General features: G+C 45.9%; 1 protein-coding gene across 3 annotated transcripts in view; it reads right to left on the reverse strand.

Annotated features, from left to right (window-relative positions):
* dlg1b (discs large MAGUK scaffold protein 1b) overlaps positions 1 to 18,983 on the reverse strand; it is a 191,424-nt gene that overhangs the window by 137,354 nt on the left and 35,087 nt on the right. For all 3 annotated transcript variants that reach the window (XM_080726140.1, XM_080726141.1, XM_080726139.1), the window contains exon 3: positions 18,681 to 18,847. In XM_080726140.1, coding sequence (XP_080582266.1) covers positions 18,681 to 18,847 — 167 coding nt within the window. The remainder of the gene's footprint in view (positions 1 to 18,680; positions 18,848 to 18,983) is intronic.

Below are 18,983 nucleotides of genomic sequence, written 5' to 3' on the forward strand. Positions count from 1 at the left end.
TACTGTGTATTTTCCACTCCACTCATTCATGCATTAACGATCAAACGACTGGATTTTAATGGCTAAAACTACCGGTAACTACACTATCAAGAAAAACACCATAACTATTTTTTTTTCTTTTCTTTTTTTTGACAGTTTACAACCCGCAACAACAACAACAACAACAGGGAGTTAACGAACACGACCAAATCATTTTCCGTTAATTCAGTAGTTCTCAAAGTGGATTCCAGTGACTCTGTGGCTTCTTTTTTTAGGGAGTTCTAAATTGACCCATGCATTACAAGTCGAACTCTGACGGCGTTCCATTTGTAGCTACTACAAATAACCAATTTTGTACACTGTCAAGAGTTATGGGAGACGCTTGAAACCAGACAGTTTGAAGAACCACTGCGTTAATTAAGCCGCCGTCGTTAGTTACCTTGGTCGTGACAATACAAATGCAGTCCATCCTTTACTGGCACGAGGAGGAGGACCAGAAGACTCCTGCTGTATCAGCATCTCATCACCTCCTCCTCCTCCACCTGCTCCTCCTGTGCGCTCCGAAACGAACCGGCACGGACACTTTCACCTCCTTCTCCCTCTCCCTCACTCACACACCAACAGGCAGGCAGCCCCGAATTCCAAGCTTTTTTACTACAAACACCGGGAGAAAGTGAAACTGAAGCCCGGTAGTCAGCGGACTCAGCGGAGGAGAGGAGAGGGGACCTGGGGGGGAGGTGTTCCCGTTTGGAAAGCGCAGAAACTACGTTCCCCAGTACGGCGGTGTGTGTCGTCTCATCGTGTGCCGAAAGAGGGGGAAAAGAGCAGATATATACAAGGCAAGCTAACAACGCTAGCTTGTATATCTGCTCCTTTTTTCTATCTCCCTTTTTCTTAGTCTTAGCACGCTTCACGAAAAGGTATAATACTGTGTAGTGTAACTGTACACATGGAATTATGGATGTATGATGTAGTTGTAGCGCGAGGGAAACGCAATTCAATTCAATTCAAATGAGCTGTATTGGCATGAGAAAACATACGTTTACATTGCCAAAGCAAGTTTCAAAATATAATAAAACAGTTGAAAATGTATAGGCTACAGTTGGAGGGGGTACAACATTGTGGAACGCACGCGCCTCTTCTTGGCTCCCTGCTGCTGCATGGGATCAAAAAGGCTTCCAAAACATCCACACACAAACACGAGCTGCCTGCCGGCCACATGCTGTGACAGTGAGTGTGCGGGACGACGAAATGAGTGACCCGTTTAATTCTGTGACTCGAGAGGGTCACCGTGTTTATGAATATGATTCATTAGCCTACAATATCATTACACAATAAAACGTGAGGATCATTATATTACCGAGTCCCCTGACGACAGACGACTGTTGTCCAGTTTAGTGTTATCATAACGAATAATGATACATTGCAGGTTAGCAATGAATGACACAGAATTACTTTGTTATACAGTAGCCTACTGGTAGGCTGTTTTGTATGACATGACATGAATAAAATTCATCCTAATCTCTGGCTTTAACCTGATGCAATGACAATGAAATGCATCCTAATTATAAGGCTATATCAATTTAGCTAAAGATAAATTGGCAGTCCCCAGACAGTTCATCTGCAAAACAGCGCCCCCTGGGGTGATATAATTTTATAGGTCACCAAATAAAGCGTTAAGTCCTGACATAACCAAAGACTGTTTAACAAGCTAAAGTGTTTGACAGTCACCAATGATCAGACTTATCTAGATCTTTCTTTTAAGTCTAGGGTCATACTTTAACTTTACAAAGGATATATCATTTATATTTGTATCTTTATTTGTATCTTCTTTCTGCTTCTTTCTTTTTTGTTATTGATGATATCCTATGCATAGTAGCCTACTGCATTCTATCCATCTGTCTTTCAATCTTATATGAGGTAGGCCTACATAAAGAGATCCTGTGTAAATAAGCCGTAAAGCTTACTAGGATCTCCTTTTAGTTGACAGTGAACTGTACTGTCATGATGAAACTGTACCTTTTCCTGTGCAACCTTAGCTTAGTTCCAGACCCTGAATCGCTAGCCACACCCCTTTACATTTTTGTTTTGGCGATTAACGAAATGTCAATTCAGGCAGGGTTGTCAACATTGGACGGTCAGAATCCAGGAGCTAATTATTTTGGGGGGATGCGCGGAACTCCCCTACCGGGGTCTGGGGGTCCTCTCCCCAAATAATGACTTCTCATCTTTAAGTCATTACATGTATATGATCTTTCTTGCATGCATTGCCCTAGCCCTAGAATGTCTCTTATTTTCGGTCGATTGACCCTTTGGGTAATCCCTCAAATAGAGCCATAGAACGCTCCCATGGCGCGGCGGTTAGCAAATAATCTGCGCGGCACTAAAGTGCTGCGCGCTACTTGTGTACTCACCCAATAATTTATTCCTCATCCTGGGAGAACGATATTGTCCTGTAGTGTTATATCCATTTGAAAGTTCTGGCTGAAAACATGTACTTTGTAAAATATCACCACTTAACATGAGCCAACACGGACGACTGACACGACCGGGCGAGGGGCCCGGAATGACTGCTGGACTGAATATATCAAAACTTCCTTTGGGAAGCACAAAACGTACGGGGCACACAATCACGCAGGTGGTGTGATTAGTCACCCCACGTCAATCACAAGCACCTGTCAATTGTGTTGCCCCGTACGTTTTGTGCTTCCCAAAGGAAGTTATGATATATTCAGTCCAGCAGTCATTCCGATCCCCTCGCCCGGTCGTATAAGTCGTCCGTGTTGGCTCGTGTTAAGTGGTGATATTTTACAAAGTACATGTTTTCAGCCAGAACTTTCAAATGGATATAACACTACAGGACAATATCGTTCTCCCAGGCTGAGGAATACATTATTGGGTGAGTACACAAGTAGCGCGCTGCACTTTAGGGCCGCGCAGATTATTTGCTAACCGCCGCGCCATGGGAGCGTTCTATGGCTCTATTTGAGGGATTACCCAAAGGGTCAATCGACCGAAAATAAGAGACATTCTAGGGCTAGCATTGCCCCCAACCCTAAAGCGGGGGGTCTGGGGGTCCTCCCCCATAAAAAAATTAACATAGTAGATGTAATTTCCTGTGTTCTGGTGAATTTTGTGCATGTTTTATACGCATGATGACTGAACCAAAGGACATCTTTAATGATGACTTCTAATTTTTAAGTCATTACTTAAGTGAATATGTGTCTGATCTTTCTTGCATTCATTGCCCCACCCCTAAAGCGGGGGGTCTGGGGGTCCTCCCCCAGAAGAAAATGTACATAGTAGATGTAATTTCCTGTGTTCTGGTGAATTTTGGGAGTTTGATACTAAATCCAGGAGAAATCCAGGAGATTTGCCAATCCAGGAGACTCCCAGGAGAGGGGTTCAAAATCCAGGAGACTCCTGGGAGATCCAGGAGAGTTGACAAGCCTGATTCAGGCTGAGTGTCAGGCTAGTGCAACCTTCTAATAAAATATTCAATCAATCAATCAATGAGAAAACTATTATAGGCATAGCCGAACACAAGCCTTTTTTCTTCTTCTTTTTTCGTGTAAACCGATTGACCGTATGGCTTCGAGCCGAGTTGTCAGCATGTAGATCAGCTTGTAGATCAGCTATGTTTAAGTATTACGCTATGTTTTTATTTATTTATCGAATTTTTTTATGGAAGTTTATTTTTTATTTTTTTTAAAGAGTTCCGACCTACTGTTTGGGAAACAGAGTTATTGTAACTCAAAAAGCTTCAGACTTTACTTACTTATGACTTGCACAGCCTTGGTCACAGCTACGTTTAATAAATCAGAGTAAATGTTTGTCCTTCTACCAGAGTTTCATCAAAAAGAGCTGGTTATGCCCCAAACTGCAAAATAAAACGCACCATGGCCAAATAAAACCGGACCCATTTAATCACATTGGATTTTGATGCTATATTAACTCATTTTGTCAGGGACCCCCTCAAGGACCCCTGGGGGTCCCCGGGGCAGCACTTTGAGAACCACTGATTTAACCTATGTGACAAGAAGGGTCGGCGGTAGCAGCCGTTTAGGAACTGAAAAGATTCCCAGTTCGACTCTGACTCATTGGCATTGTGTCGATGTGCCCTTGGACAGATGAAAGCCTGTTGCTGTCGCTAGGTTCAGATGGTTTCGTCCGGTGTTGATATGTGAATGTAAAAAGCGTTCTGTAAAGCGCTTTGGATAAAGGCACCATAGAAATGCTAATTGCCGCTATTGGACTCAACTCCATTACAAATGGGTGAAGAGCGGAGAAGGAGATTGCCAGAAATGAGTGAGAGAGAGAGAGAGCGTGGGCGTGTGAGAGTAGTATGAATATTTTGTTGTGTGAAATCATCAGAGAGGCTCTGCTTGCTGCGCTCGTCTCTTATGTAAAACCATGAAGCAAATCATATCTAAATCACAGAGGACATGTGCTGCATCAAAGTGTCAGAAAGCACTTCAGCGCCAGCCATCTCATTTACTGTAACGCCACTGCAGTTCTGTAGAGAGGTGTGGAGACACTGAACCCCTCTGGATGACTACTGGAAACACTCCAATTTACAGTAGGATGGCCAGTAAATATCTGCACGCACGCACGCACGCACACACACACACACACACACACACACACACACACACACACACACACACACACACACACACACACACACACACACACACACACACACACACACACACACACACACACACACACACACACACACACACACACACACACACACACACACACACACACAGTCGATGTCGGGTGAAAAAACTCCTACGTCCAAAACCGCTACTTTTCAGGAAGTGGAACGGAAATGTCCAGAAATAAATGAAAATAGACGATCTACAAGCTCACAATGAGTCACAATCAACGAGTCGCAATCATGCGACGCATTGTGAGCTTGTAGATCGGCTATTTTCACAACCTTAGTTTGACACGGTAGTAGGGCATTACATGATGAAAAAAATAAACATAACAAGTATACATTTGAAGACAAACCATTATATCAGTGGTAGATGCTTGGACCCAGGTCCGAATACAGCTTTTCATATTCTATTATTATTTTCACATGTATGACAACAATGGCTCATATCATGAAAGCAACATCCAACCATCCCCACACTAGAATCGCATGTTGAGGGGCCTCCATAAAGCGCACTTCCAAAAGTGTTTCAATTTCTGCAACAACTTGTGCCATCTGTCGTCCAAACAAACTGTTATTTACCCCCGCAGCTTCCTCGTGTCCTGACAGCTGCACCCCACGACTGCACGCAAGCAATGACCTGGGACTTAACTTGAACTCCAAGATTAATACTTGAGAATTAGTGATCCTTTACCATGGATCATTAAAAAAAAAGAGAAGACAACTGTGGGAGAAAGAATTATAAAACCAAGGAACACAAGGGTGCTTCAGTCAGTGCTTGGACCCCAAATGACTCCTTAAGACTCAATTATATCATAATAATACAGTGCTATAATCTAACAACATTTGTGGACATTGAAACTTAAATATATATACACCGACAATGGGATGGGACACATGCAAATCACTTTAAGGCTCAACTAATAAATGAATGATTTATGTTAGGGCTGAATGAAATAAAAACACACACATGGTGAAGTGTATATGTCATAGTATATTAGAGAAACAGCACATTCGAGACGCGGAGCACTCGTGGTGCGGCACGGGGCGGAGCAAGCGGTCGCCACACCAACGTACTCCAGGCGGTGCGCCGCTCTATTGTCCACGACACTGCGAGCGGCTACCGAAGCCCCCCTGTATCCACGAAGCCCAAACGAGTTACGAGGCCCCCCTGGGTCCACGAAGCCCCAAGCGGCGCGAAGGCCAGCGGACCTTGGTCCTGCTCTTCGCCCCCGAGCGCCGCAGGCGCGAGTGGCCGCGAAGAGCGGGCCAGGGCCGCGCGGCCGGCGGAGCGCCGCGCGAGTTACGAAGCCGTGGTGAATGCAATCGTTATATTTATGCCCAGGCCGTAAGGCCTGGGCAAGCGCACGTTAAACGCCCTGTCCAAGTGACTACAATGGAGCTAATGGCTAGGCTAGGCTAGGCTAGGCTAGGCTAGGCTAGGCTAGGCTAGGCTAGGCTAGTAAATAAAGAGTAAACACTTCCGGTCTGCGGCGAGTTCAAAGCGTGACGTAACTCTCTTATCCAGTGGCTGACGTCGCCATCTGGTGGTGATTAGTGTGTGGTGAACGTCAAAACGAGTGCTCCTTGACAACTTTTACTGGTTTCTTGAACATACTGTAACATATACATCATCAGTGTGCCGCTGGATTCTAACCCCCGAACAAAGAATTCTGAACTCTAAATCCGAACCAGCCACCACCCTCGGGTACAGGACGTGCAGTACAACTCCAGCCTTCGTGAGAGCCCAAGGATATGTGAAGAAGGAGAGGACACATACAGTTCTTGGTCCAGCAATTCCAGATGTGACAGCGTACGTCAGGAGAATCAAACTGGGGCCAGAGGTTGGATGGAATGGCATTGAAGTCAAAGAGACAACCTTATGAATAAACACGATCTTTCAATTCAGGAAAATAAAAGAAGACCTATCACTTTTTGATGTGCATAGTACTATAGCAAGGTTTCTAAAGAACACAGGTTTCTGATTGGGCTGTGTCTAGCCTGCCAGAGCGAATACCTCCCAGTCAGAAACATGATCTGTGCTCTTTAGATACCTCAATGAAATTATAGCGTGCACAACGAAAAACAAGACCTCTGGAAACAATGTACCGAAAGGAAGATTCTCGGCCGAAACCGAATACCGAATATAGGAAACACTTGGCCGAAAACTGAATATCGAATAGCCGAATTCTTAATTATATATACTTTTTTTTTGTACCATTGCTGTCATGGCTGTGCCTCTGTTGTAGAGCTACATGATTGTGGCAAAAAGTATAAGGTTCCATATTGAGAACAGTTATTTAAAACATTTGTTTACTATTGTGTAGTAAATTTGAATTAAAAGATAATATGTCTCAAAATATTAACATGTCATACAGTTGAGTTATTGCATAATAAAGAAATATCAATGTAAAAATGTGGCACTATTCGGCCGAATATATTTGGTGGCCGAACATTGGGTGCATCCCTACGCAACACGCTGGGTGTTCTCCAATTTTCCTCAACCGATTATCTGATCAAGTTCGCAATCATCAACCACTTCATCAAAACCCTCTAGATTTTGTAAAACAAACCTGAGCTTCCCTCTAAACCGAATCTGCCATCCTTTAGCCAATGTGCCCTCCCTGCAGAATATGGATGCTGGGGTTCAAGTGGTTAAAAAAATATTGATTATTCATAAGCTTGTCCAGACGGCTCCCATTGACTTCAACGCATTGTTCCATCCAACGTGCGGCTCCAGTTTCCCTCGCCGTGTGTCTGTGGCGCATCATGTCAAGGAGTAGAACGTCTCATAGGCTTGTGTGAGAGCCCAGGAAGTCTGCTTTCTTCTAAACCACTGTTTGATAATCAAAATTGTTTATATGTTTTGTTAAACATGGGCCGTATTCTTTACCACTATGGTCCTCAACCTTTTCAGGCTGCGACCCCCAAAATAATCATATTTTGAACTGGGGACCCCACCATCCTGACGAGCACTAAGAGTTGAGCGATTACATTTTGTATAAAACCTCTATTGTGAAAATAGCCGATCTACATGCTCACAACGCGTTGTGAGCATGTAGATCGGCTATTTTCACAATTTCTGCCTCTAATGTTTGACAATTTGGCCAATGTTTAATTTGCCATTTTTAAAGTCCTTAAATTGTCACTTTAGAAATGTGTAGATACCCTCTATACACTCAACTTTGTTGGTTTGCTTACTGTTGAGTGAGAAAACAATGTTGCACATTAAGTTAATCCCGCCCCCCCCCCCCCCCCCCGAGACTCCCGACCCACAGGTTGAGAACCACTGCTTTAGATCATTTGGACCTCAAGCAAAGGGTGCAAAACTATTTCCATGCTAATTGCCGCAGCGGGTCAGATTGCTGAAGGACAGGAGGTGTACCGGCCTGACCAGGTTCATACTACACGAATGAAAAGCACAACCAACCATGACCCTTGACCCCTAAACAACCCCCAGAACTCATATCCCCGACACCCATCCCAGCCCCTGCTATGGCCAGCGACATGAGGGCGGATTGGGGCATGCGACAATAAAATTAATAAAAATAAGAAAAGGTGGAGGACCTCCACCCACCTTCCTCCCCCAACCAACCAAACCAACCAAATGAAGAGCGCTCGGTGGTACTTACTTGTGTGTGAGCGCAGGGCGACAGATTGGCCTGAGCCAGCACGTTCAGTATTTCGTTTAGGAGAGGCGAGTCGGTCTACCATGCGACCGAGTGTGTGTTTAAAAAAACGGAAATTAAAAGTGAAAAAGAAAAGGGAAAACAAGAGAGGAGAAAGAAAGAGAAAGGGATTCAATACAAACACGTAATGTATCTACAGTGTGACCACAATAATGTAGCCTAAAGATACTTACTATTGTTTTTTGTTTTGTTTTTTTCCTCTACCAGTGAAGCCTGAGGGATGGGTTTTCCCCCCAAATGGAACAAAAGTGCCATGACGACACGTGGAAAGCTGAGATGATCACGGCCAATCTTTCATGATTCACAATGCTTACCTGACACTACCTGGATTGTCCTGTTGTGGTCAACTCCACCCACCTGGTCAAATGAACTCTATGTATCATGTGCAGGCCCTCTTGGAGTCAGGTGTGGTTACTTATACTCTAACACAGCACAGGACTTCATGTGAATGTATGCTCTTTGTGCACAGTGTTTATGGTGGCGATCATGCTCTCCTCTGACTGGGTGATATGTAGGGATGGGACGATACACGACGATACACGCATTGGGACGATACGCGCACGATAATCGTATCGTGGAGATTTGATTTATCATCCTCCGTCATGCACTGGGATCAACCTTTTATTTGCCGAGCTGCATATCCAGTATCATTTAAACCCTCTATAATTGGTAAAAGGTACTTATAATATACGTACTTGATACAGTCTTTTTTTCACTCGCTATGAAATGTCTTTGCCAAAAAGTAGCCGATCTACAAGCTCACAACGCGCGGCAACGCGACGCGTTGCGAGCTTGTAGATCTGCTATTTTTCAGCAAATGTTCACCCCAGGATAAGGGTTTTTTCACGATAATCGTGATATGACATTTTCATATCGTCCCATCCCTAGTGATATGGGCTACATTTTATATCACGATCATTTTCAACAAATACCGTGATACTGTGACAATACAATCTTAAATTTCTAGTATGAAGTATGAAATAAGGGCCAGACCAAAATGACAAGACCCAGGAAAAGACAACCATCATGCAATATATGATGATATTACGATATCCAGTCTCATATCACGATATCGATATATTGCCCAGCCCTACTCTGGCTTGTGACAAAATGTCGGCGTACTGACAACCCAACTGGCAAGTTGTGGCAACCAATCATGACCTCTGAAGCAGCTGACGGACATGCACAATGCAGAGAGCATGAATTCACTTTGAGCCAAACCAATGTGACTGAAGGGGAGCACACACTGGACGCGGGCGGCTGCGCAGCGTCGCGTCGCGCTATCGACGCACGTGAAGTGCCGCGCAGTAACCCCAACTGGATGTGGCGTGCTGCCACACAGCACCATCCATTTCCCCCGGTGAGGAGAACCATGGGAGAACATGTTCACCGCGCTGCAACGCTGGAAAAATAGAACAGCGGTGTATCGGCGCGGCAGACGAGGCGGCAGACCCGCGGCTGCGAGCGTCTGACGCCGCCGGTGTGGGTTATTCCATTGAAAATAGTGCGACGATTCGTAAGGATCAAAGCGAGTTCAGGGGGCGGTCCCAAGGGAGCGCGCGCGCAGAGGGGGGTGGGTCACTAGGTCCTGCCCCCCCCCTTACCCATAGTTCTTAGGGAAGTCAGATGGTGGGACTCAGTCTTGTTGCATAGCACTGCTGCTTGCTACCATGCTGCAGTACACACACAAGTGCCACACTTGTTGCTTGCAGGTAGCTGTGCTGCTGCCCACCGCTTGGAGAGGGTGCCTAACTTGGCTGAGTATTTCTGTCTGTTTCTGCTATTTTTCTATCGCTCAATTCATGTATGTTCAATGACCATACATGAAGCTAGTTAACATTTGTTTGTTAGGTTTCTCTAGAACTTGATTATATTGTGTTTTTCTCTAGATAGATATCCATTTACATTGTTATATTGCTGTTAATGTACTGACCTATTATCTTGTTTATTATTGCAATGTTGTATCTGCTTATTGTAAGTCGCTTTGGATTAAAAGCGTCTGCTAAATGCCTAAACTGTAAACTGTAAACTTAGCTGGCAAACTAAGAAGCTGTGTTCTTGGCCAGGTTGTATGGGAAGTTTGAGATTGTTATTCTGGTAATCGCTGAATTCTAAACTGCTGTTTCAAGGTTCAGATTTCTTGCTATCGTTGCTGGTGCCTAGCTGATTTCTGTACTTTCAGTTTGTTGCTAAAGCTATTTCAAAGGTGTTACAGGCTTGCTAAAGTTGCTAAAGGTAAACTCCGTATCATAGAAGTTGGCTGTGGCTACGGGCTAAATGCTAACTTATTTCGTGCCCTGGTGGGCCTTTACTGGGCTACCATGAGTTAAAGTAATCTCAGTCGTTGGGTTTGTCGATAACCATGTCAGTACTTTGCAACGGCGCGGGCCGTATCGGCTAGCGCGGAACAACAGGTTTAATGTATAGTCAGCTAGGAGCTAGCTGGTGGCTATTGCTAGCCGGCTATTTCGGTAAGGATGCTGTTAGCTGGTAAATCAATGTGCTAGCCATGTCAGGCATAGAGCGGCGGCCCGCGTGAAAACACAGCCCCGTAGCAGGTAATGAATCACGCTAGGAGGATTCAGTTTGTAGGTTGCAGGTGTCTGTAAACGGCAGAGTTCACCTAGCTCCTGAGCTAGCCGAGTCACGTCAAGCGGTGATTTACGGCATGACGTTCGGCAGCAAATACTAAGCGCTGCGTGTGGGAAATGTAGTTCTCTATCATGCCAAGCCTCGGCGTCGTGCTAGTAGCAAGCTTCGCCCGCAGCGTGCTTAATCTAGTTAGTATGGGGCCTATATTGCTTCTGCCTCGCCTCGGGTTATGTGTATGTTTTCCTCTTCTTGCACTGTCTGGCCGTCTTAACAGCTGCTGCTTATGAGGTGCTAGTTGCTATACCTTAGCAGCTACTAAATGGTTCCTGTCGCTTCTTGGACCATAGTAGGGCTGCTGCCATTTACCGTGGCGTAGAAGCCCTCGCGGGAGGAACTTTTAAAAACAGTAATCGCCTCTCTTTGAGAAGCCTATTAAGGATGTTTTCCGTGTGAGCTCCTGGGAGGAGGAAAACCCGCAGGCTATACAGTTTACGTGCAAACTTGTTTTGCTTCCGCTAACACAGTCGTGCCTGTCTGTCCTGACGTCACCAGTTGAACTCGCTAGTGCATGCAGGGAATCGTAGTCTACTCTAAATGCTCGATAGACCACCCTCCCTCCCTCCCATCCAGCTAAACATTCTCTTTCAGTTTCAGCATCCATCAGCTGTAGCTTTTCCTCGCATCGTAGGCTTTTAGTTGATAAGTTCTAAGTTGTCAGCGGTACTGCTATACTAAATGCTATAAAAACCAGCAAGTTATTGTTCTACTGCATGTCAAGCTGTTACCAGGGTGTTGAGTGTTTTCTGCTAACATGCTGTCATTACTGCTCCAGTATGGCAGCTCCAGGCTAAAGCGGCACAGGTCCAGCTAAATCACTTTCTTAACAGCGTCTCGCTGCGGCGGCTATAAGGGCGCGGCTAACACCAGGTCTACGTTTTAACTTCAGGTTCCTAACCTAACATTATGTTTATTTTTCAGGTTCCTAACCCTAACATCAGGTCTATCTTTCAGCTTCGGGCTAAAGCCGACGCATAGCGACAGCTACAGCAGGTCGTCTTTGCAGCGTCGCACGGCAGCTGCGGGGTGTTTCTACTGCATGTTAAGCTGCTACCAGTGTTTCAGAAGTTAAAGGGGTTTAACTCAAATATTTGTTGCAAACTAAGGTTATAGTACTGGGTCACATAGCACACCGTATGTTCTAGTGGTGTTTCCGTAGCCGCTGCACTTGGCTTCAGTACTGTTTTCCTTCAGTTCATGCTAAAGCTAATACTTGCTGGTTGCTATTCATCCTGTCTATTATTCCAGCTTCAGGCCGGCGCGGCTGCAGGCCCACGGCTAGGACAGCAGGTTATCATGGCAGCTTTAGCTGCAGGTTCCACTAATCATGTCATGAAGGTTATGTTTCTAGCTTCGTCTAATGCTGTGTGCGGCTGGGAGTCCAGTCGGGAGTCGGTCGGCACCACGGAGGGTATCGCTGCGACGGCCACAGCTGCTTCCGCTGCTGCCTTGGGACAGCCGGCCCGCCAGCCTCCTGACTTCCCGGCGGCCCGCGAGCCCACGACGGAGGCACGTAGGGCACAGGCTCATCTTCCGGGGGGAGCGGCACACCGACACCGCCGTCACGCCGCAAAGGAACGCCAGTTCTAGCGCCAACGGCGGGAGCCAGTTTTCTCGCCAGCGACGGCTGCCCTGGAAGCACGGCGGAGCCAGACTCTAGCAGGTAAATAGCAGCGCATTTGCTTGTTAAGTTCTGTCAGGGTGCAGTCGCTCTAAGCTGGGGAATTTACGCATATCGGTTGGGCCACGTTTTGGTATGGTTTGACTTTAAAAGTCAAGAGATGGGTTGTAGAGTTTCTTATGTGTGCATCAGCAAACTCTGCAGCAGAACTAACTCACTTTTCCGTCCTGTATGTCCATGCTGAAACACCTGGCTGTCCGCCCGATGTCTGCCCCAACGACCCTCTGTTCCATGACGCATGCTGGTTCGCCGCGAGACTGAGGGAGCAGGGCCAGAGTGAAGGCGTCGCGCCATTTCTCTACACGCCGCATTCCCTGCGGAGCGGAGCAGTTTCGGCAGCGGTGCCCCGGGCGCGGAGCAGCTTCAGCGGCGGCGCTCCGGGCTCCCTCGGGCTCAGCCAGATGCCCTGAGGAGCCACACTCTAGCAGGTAAATAGCAACGCATTCGCTTGTTCGATTCTGTGAGCGTTCAGCCGCTCTCTAAGCTTGCTAATAATAGGCAACCATAGTTACATGGCAGCGTCTTACTTGTACTGAATGTTGGGCTTTAGCCGCTCTCTAGGCTTGCATAGCTTGCCTTTAAAGGTCAAGACGGGTATCTCGTGGAGATTCTCATATGTGCAGCAGCAGACTCTGCAGCAGAGCGCTCCGTGGGCTGCGAAAATTTCTCTGTGATCCTAAAAGTCAGCGTCCTTAGGCGTGGTTTCATTGTTATGGTCAGCTAAAGCTAAGATTGTAATTTCTGCGGCAAGCACATGCGGTCACCAAGGCCAGGCTTAAGATGCGACTAGCACATGGCCTCTGAAGATTGCAGCTCGCAGTTTAAGCAGGGAAGGTACACCAGTGTCAGTCGCAGAACTAACTCTCCCTTCTGTCCTTTCATGTCCATGCTGAACACCGGGCCGTCTGCCCGACGTCCTCGTCACACGACCCCCGGAGAGAGCTGCCAGATTTGCGGCCCGCCCCTCTTCACTCTGCATTCTCTCCGGATCGGAGCAGCCACACCACCAGCACTTCTGGTGCCCTCAGCTAACTCAAGATCCTGCACGCCAAGCTATCAAGCACACACAACACAGGACTGACCGAAGCGTAATGGTTCCAAGCTGGAGTTGGACGCGTTTCAGTTAACGCTTCTGCTGCTGATGTTAATAGTGCTGCAGGCACTATTAGCACGGTTGTTCCATAGGGTTTTATTTGCTGCTTCTGTTGCGTTACTCGGGGCTCGCGCCCCTGATAGGTTGCGGGCCACGATAAATATTACGCTTAATATTTCAATCTTGCAAAAGCTAGGTGGTTGCTGGGGTGTTAGTTAGGTAGGATGTGAAGCTGTATGGCGCTGTAGTTATATGAATTAAAGGTTTCATTGCTGCTTCTGGTTCTGCTGTCTATATATATACGTCCATGTTGCTGCTCCCGCTTTTCTCTAGGGTGTTTTAGTATGGCTTCAGTCAGATTGCAGTATATCGTTATAGTCAGCAATACCACCTTCCTCACCGTTGGTTCGGTCTGCAGCTGCTAACATTCTTAATTATTAAATTGCTTTAGCAGTACTTATAGCGTTTTGGCAAGCTGCCAATATCATTGCTTAGTATTTTGCCTTAGTAATATTCGCTCTGCCAGATGCTAATAGGCATAATTATTATTTTGCGTTAGCAGGAAAGGCAGTTCATAGTTTGCCCCGCAGTAATGATAACTTAATCGCTAGAGTCACAGCAGAGCTGCCTTCCTCGCAGTTGGCTAGCACTGGCATGGGATTCTGAGATTTTGGCGTGCTTTGGGGGTTTGTAGTTTTGGGGGGTATCGGGCCAGGGCTCGCTGTAATTAGATTATGCCCTCGATGCTCATGGTAACATGAGGATCGTGGGTTCAGCGAGCCATGGCCCGAGGCAGAACCCCATGCCAAACCATGCTAACTTAGGCTATAGATTCTATGCTGTCTTATAGTAGAGCTAAGGTAGGCTGCCAATACTATGCGCTTAGATATAGGCTTAGATTCTATGCTGTCTCTATAGTAGGGTGCTCAATATGCCATGTTGTGTGATGCTTGCTTTCTGCTTCATTCTGGTCAATAAAGTATATCTTAACCCAAGTGATCGTCTCCTGAAATAGTGCGACGATTCGTAAGGATCAAAGCGAGTTCAGGGGGCGGTCCCAAGGGAGCGCGCGCGCAGAGGGGGGTGGGTCACTAGGTCCTGCCCCCCCCCTTACCCATAGTTCTTAGGGAAGTCAGATGGTGGGACTCAGTCTTGTTGCATAGCACTGCCCCGCCACCACCCCAGCGCCACCTTCAGGTTCTGCCTTAGATCCCCCTCGGGGGGTATCGGGCCAGGGCTCGCTGTAATAAACCCTTTTGTAAATCCCGCCCCATTCTGCCCTGTTACTATGATGGGACATTAACCCTGGGCAGATTGTTTTTACAGTGGAAGTGGATGGGATTTTTTTCCCCTTCATAGCCTCATTACAGCTATATAAAGTACCAAAGGAAAAACACCTAGGTGATATTAATAAAAAGGGAAGACAAAGGTACAGTAGTTACATTGCAAAACAGGGGGTTTACCCGAAAATATATGTTTTAATTTGTTTAATCCCAGTGGGACAGAATCCTCTTTGCAGATTCTTTTATAGTGGTAGTGGATGGGAATTTTTTTCCCTTCATAGCCTCATTACAGCTATATAAAGTACCACAAAAAACACATCTACGTGATATTAATAAAAAGGGAAGACAAAGGTACAGTAATTACATAGCAAAACAGTAGTTTTCCCCCGAAAAATAAATGTTTTAATTAGTTTAATCCTCTGGATCAGAGATAGAAAGAGAAGCGCATTGCATCTTGGGTACTAGGAAGAGGACAGAGAGAATGTTTCTCCTCACATAATAGGCTGGCTTTTCGTAATTCTGCCCATTTAAATTATATGTACCCAATCGTGACTCTTAGACCATTGATAAGGTACATGTGAACTAGTTTGTTGAAGCTTATTCGTTATGATGAGCGAGATCGCTTGACGCTTGCCGTCGCTATCACCGTACCGGCCGATCTCCGTGTCGCGCACTGCGGACAGTTCTTGAAAGACGCATTCAACATTCTCCACTGCACAAACTCCACCCCCGATAGCAAAAAGTGAATGTTTTTTTCTGGTTGGCCAGTCAGGGAGTCTCAGGGACCAATCAGAAGGCTGACAAACGGTCTATTAGATTATGCCCTCGATGCTCATGGTAACATGAGGATCGTGGGTTCAGCGAGCCATGGCCCGAGGCAGAACCCCATGCCAAACCATGCTAACTTAGGCTATAGATTCTATGCTGTCTTATAGTAGAGCTAAGGTAGGCTGCCAATACTATGCGCTTAGATATAGGCTTAGATTCTATGCTGTCTCTATAGTAGGGTGCTCAATATGCCATGTTGTGTGATGCTTGCTTTCTGCTTCATTCTGGTCAATAAAGTATATCTTAACCCAAGTGATCGTCTCCTGAAATAACGGGGCCGTATTTTTTGACGCGCCGCTTCTGCGTCCAGTGTGTGTTCCTCTTTACTGTACTCACGCAACTTTATAGTGAGGACCAAAACGGCGTTACCGGTATCGGACGTCAACAGAGGAACAGCCCAGGTGAGTGATTCGATCGGATGACAACAGCCATGAGTGATTGATTCGGTGACGTGATGACAACACGTTCATTTTCACACATCGCCATGAGCATTCACCTTATGCCTAAGCACAGCACAAGCACACTTCTCTCTCGGAAATCACTCTCACACTCACACACGCACGAACAAGCATGCGCGCACGCAGAGCTGCTAAGCTAATCACCTGCCGGGAGCTGAAGCACTGCAGTACATTCTCTGCTACTCTGTAAAGTTGAATCGATAAAAGTCTCAGCGTGTCCGTTCACACTCTGACACACCCTGCAGCAGCTTTAATGCAACGCTTGCTCCACAAAACTACACCTTCATCTGAGAACATACAGTATATAGGGTACGTTTTAAAAAAATCTTTAAAGCAGTCTTCAACAGGGGGTCCGGGACCCCTAGGGGGTCCTCAGAGTTACTACAGGGGGGCCGCCAAATCTTTGTGATAGGAAGATTCTTTTAAATTAACAACTTGAACCCTCCCATCCCTATTCTGAGGAGAACTTTGGCCTAAAATAGCCGATCTACAAGCTCTCAACGCCTCGCAGCACGAGGCGTTGAGAGCTTGTAGATCGGCTATTTTCAGCAAATAGGTTGGGTGTGGAGGTAAAAAATAGCAGACCAAGTACCGAGTGATAGGTCATGTTTAGAAAGTATTGACAATTGACAAAAAACTAAATATTTTCAGATGTCCACAGCCAAATACTTAACATATCAGGGGATCCTTGACATGAAAACTTTTGAGAACTACTGATTTAAAGGACAATTTGTTTAATGTTCCTGTCAACAAGGACTATTTTGATCACATTCCACATGGGGGGAAAAAAAGACACTGAATTCTAACCACCCACACACCCACACTCAGGATGGAAATGTCCAGTGCTCATGTGTGATGTGTGCTTGTCCACGAGCAAGGCATCGAATCCCCACAGCTGTTTTGCGTTGGTGTCACCAGAACAACTTGGGCTGAATGCCTTCGCATGTTAAACGGCCGATGAGGGAATGCAGCGTGGAAATGCAATGATAGAACCGTCAACACACGACGTCCGTCAGCCTCCCAAAAATAACAAAGACATCAAGATCCAAAATAAACCAAACGCAGCTGTTGGGGGAATGATTCAACGTTTCACAGAAAAAAATACTTTTGAAGTTTGGGAATTACATTCCACGGCTCATCAAAAGTATTGTGGGGAGGAGGAGAGCGCATGATGATTGAGTGCAGAACTTTTAAGTCCTAGCCCGGATTCAAACCCGCGTGTTCCCCCCGCGAGAGACCAAATATCTATCACTCTTTCGAGATGACTTGGCCAAGATGTCTTCATGACATCAACATTCTTTTTTTCTAAGATCAAGTGATCTCCTCTTAAATAAATGGTAATATTTTTTATTTTATTTATAAACTTTTGTCCTGTGATTTTTGTAAGCCATTTTTTCTCCCAGTTCCAACTGCTACAGTAAGTGTAATCCTGGGCGCTACTCTCCCTCTGCCAACCTGGGGAGAGCAACAAACTGCTCTCATGCTTCCTTCAATGCACGAGAAGTCCAAACCGCTTCTTTTCCCCTGACGGGGAGGGGGGGTTATTTATTACACGTTATTCCCACCAGTTCCTTTCCCCTCCATCAGGCGCCCCGGCTGACCAGGGGGAGGCAGTATAGAGACCAGGATTACTGCATGTTTTTTTTGTGAGGGTACCTACCCTAGGGGACGCAGGGAGAACATGCAAACTCCACACAGAAAGGCCCCTTTTCGCCTACCCCAACTAGGGTACCAACCCCATACATAAGGTATGGGCACTGGCGACGCGGAGGAGGGAACACGCCCCGAAATTCTATATTCAATCCATTTAGGCCTAAACGCAAATCTGAGTAATTTTAGATTAGAACCACTTTAACCATTATTTTATGCTTTGACTATCAAAAAATAGCAGATCTACAAGCTCACAGCGTGGCACCGAGTACATCTGCTATTTCTTTGAAATCGTGAACATTTGTGCAAGTCTTTGAATATTTTTGACCCGATTCTATGAACGTCTTCCAAATCCTTCTTCCAAATCCTTCCTCATAAATCAGTGATTCTCAAACTTTTTCATGTCAAGGACCCACAAAATCACATGTATTTGGCCAAGGAACCCCATCTCAAAATGTTGTCCCAGGGACCACCCCAGAAGCAAATATTTGAGTTACAAATGTTCCCTTTTAAAAATATATATTCAAAGACTTGAAAAAAAAATCACGATTTTTCAAAAATAGCAGATCTACAAGCTCGCAGCGTGGCACTCGGTGCCGCGCGGTGCCACGCGGTGAGCTTGTATATCTGCTATTTTTCAATAGTTAAAGTGTGAAATAATTCTAGGCCTAAATTAAACTGCGTCTCTAAGACTAGAGTCCTACCTCTATGCTGGTGCTAAGGCTGGGCAGTGTGTCCGACGTCACCGTTGTGCTCTGCAGGCTGGAGAAGTCCCACAGGTTGACTGGCGGCATGGGGTCCGCCCCCTTTACCGAAGACTCCACCCATTTATGACTGTCCAATAAGGTCACTTCGTAGAATTCCTGGATATCTGTTGGCCAATAAGAGAAGATGAATCGTTAAATCGACGATACATTTGTTGTTGATACGCAAGTCAAGCGCACCAGCATCATCGGACATGTTATTGGTGGTACACTTCTGCATTTCATGGGAGAAATATATAGAGA

This window comes from Nannobrachium achirus (genome assembly GCF_963921795.1).
Source record: "Nannobrachium achirus genome assembly, chromosome: 5".
Classification (NCBI taxonomy): Eukaryota; Metazoa; Chordata; class Actinopteri; order Myctophiformes; family Myctophidae; genus Nannobrachium; species Nannobrachium achirus.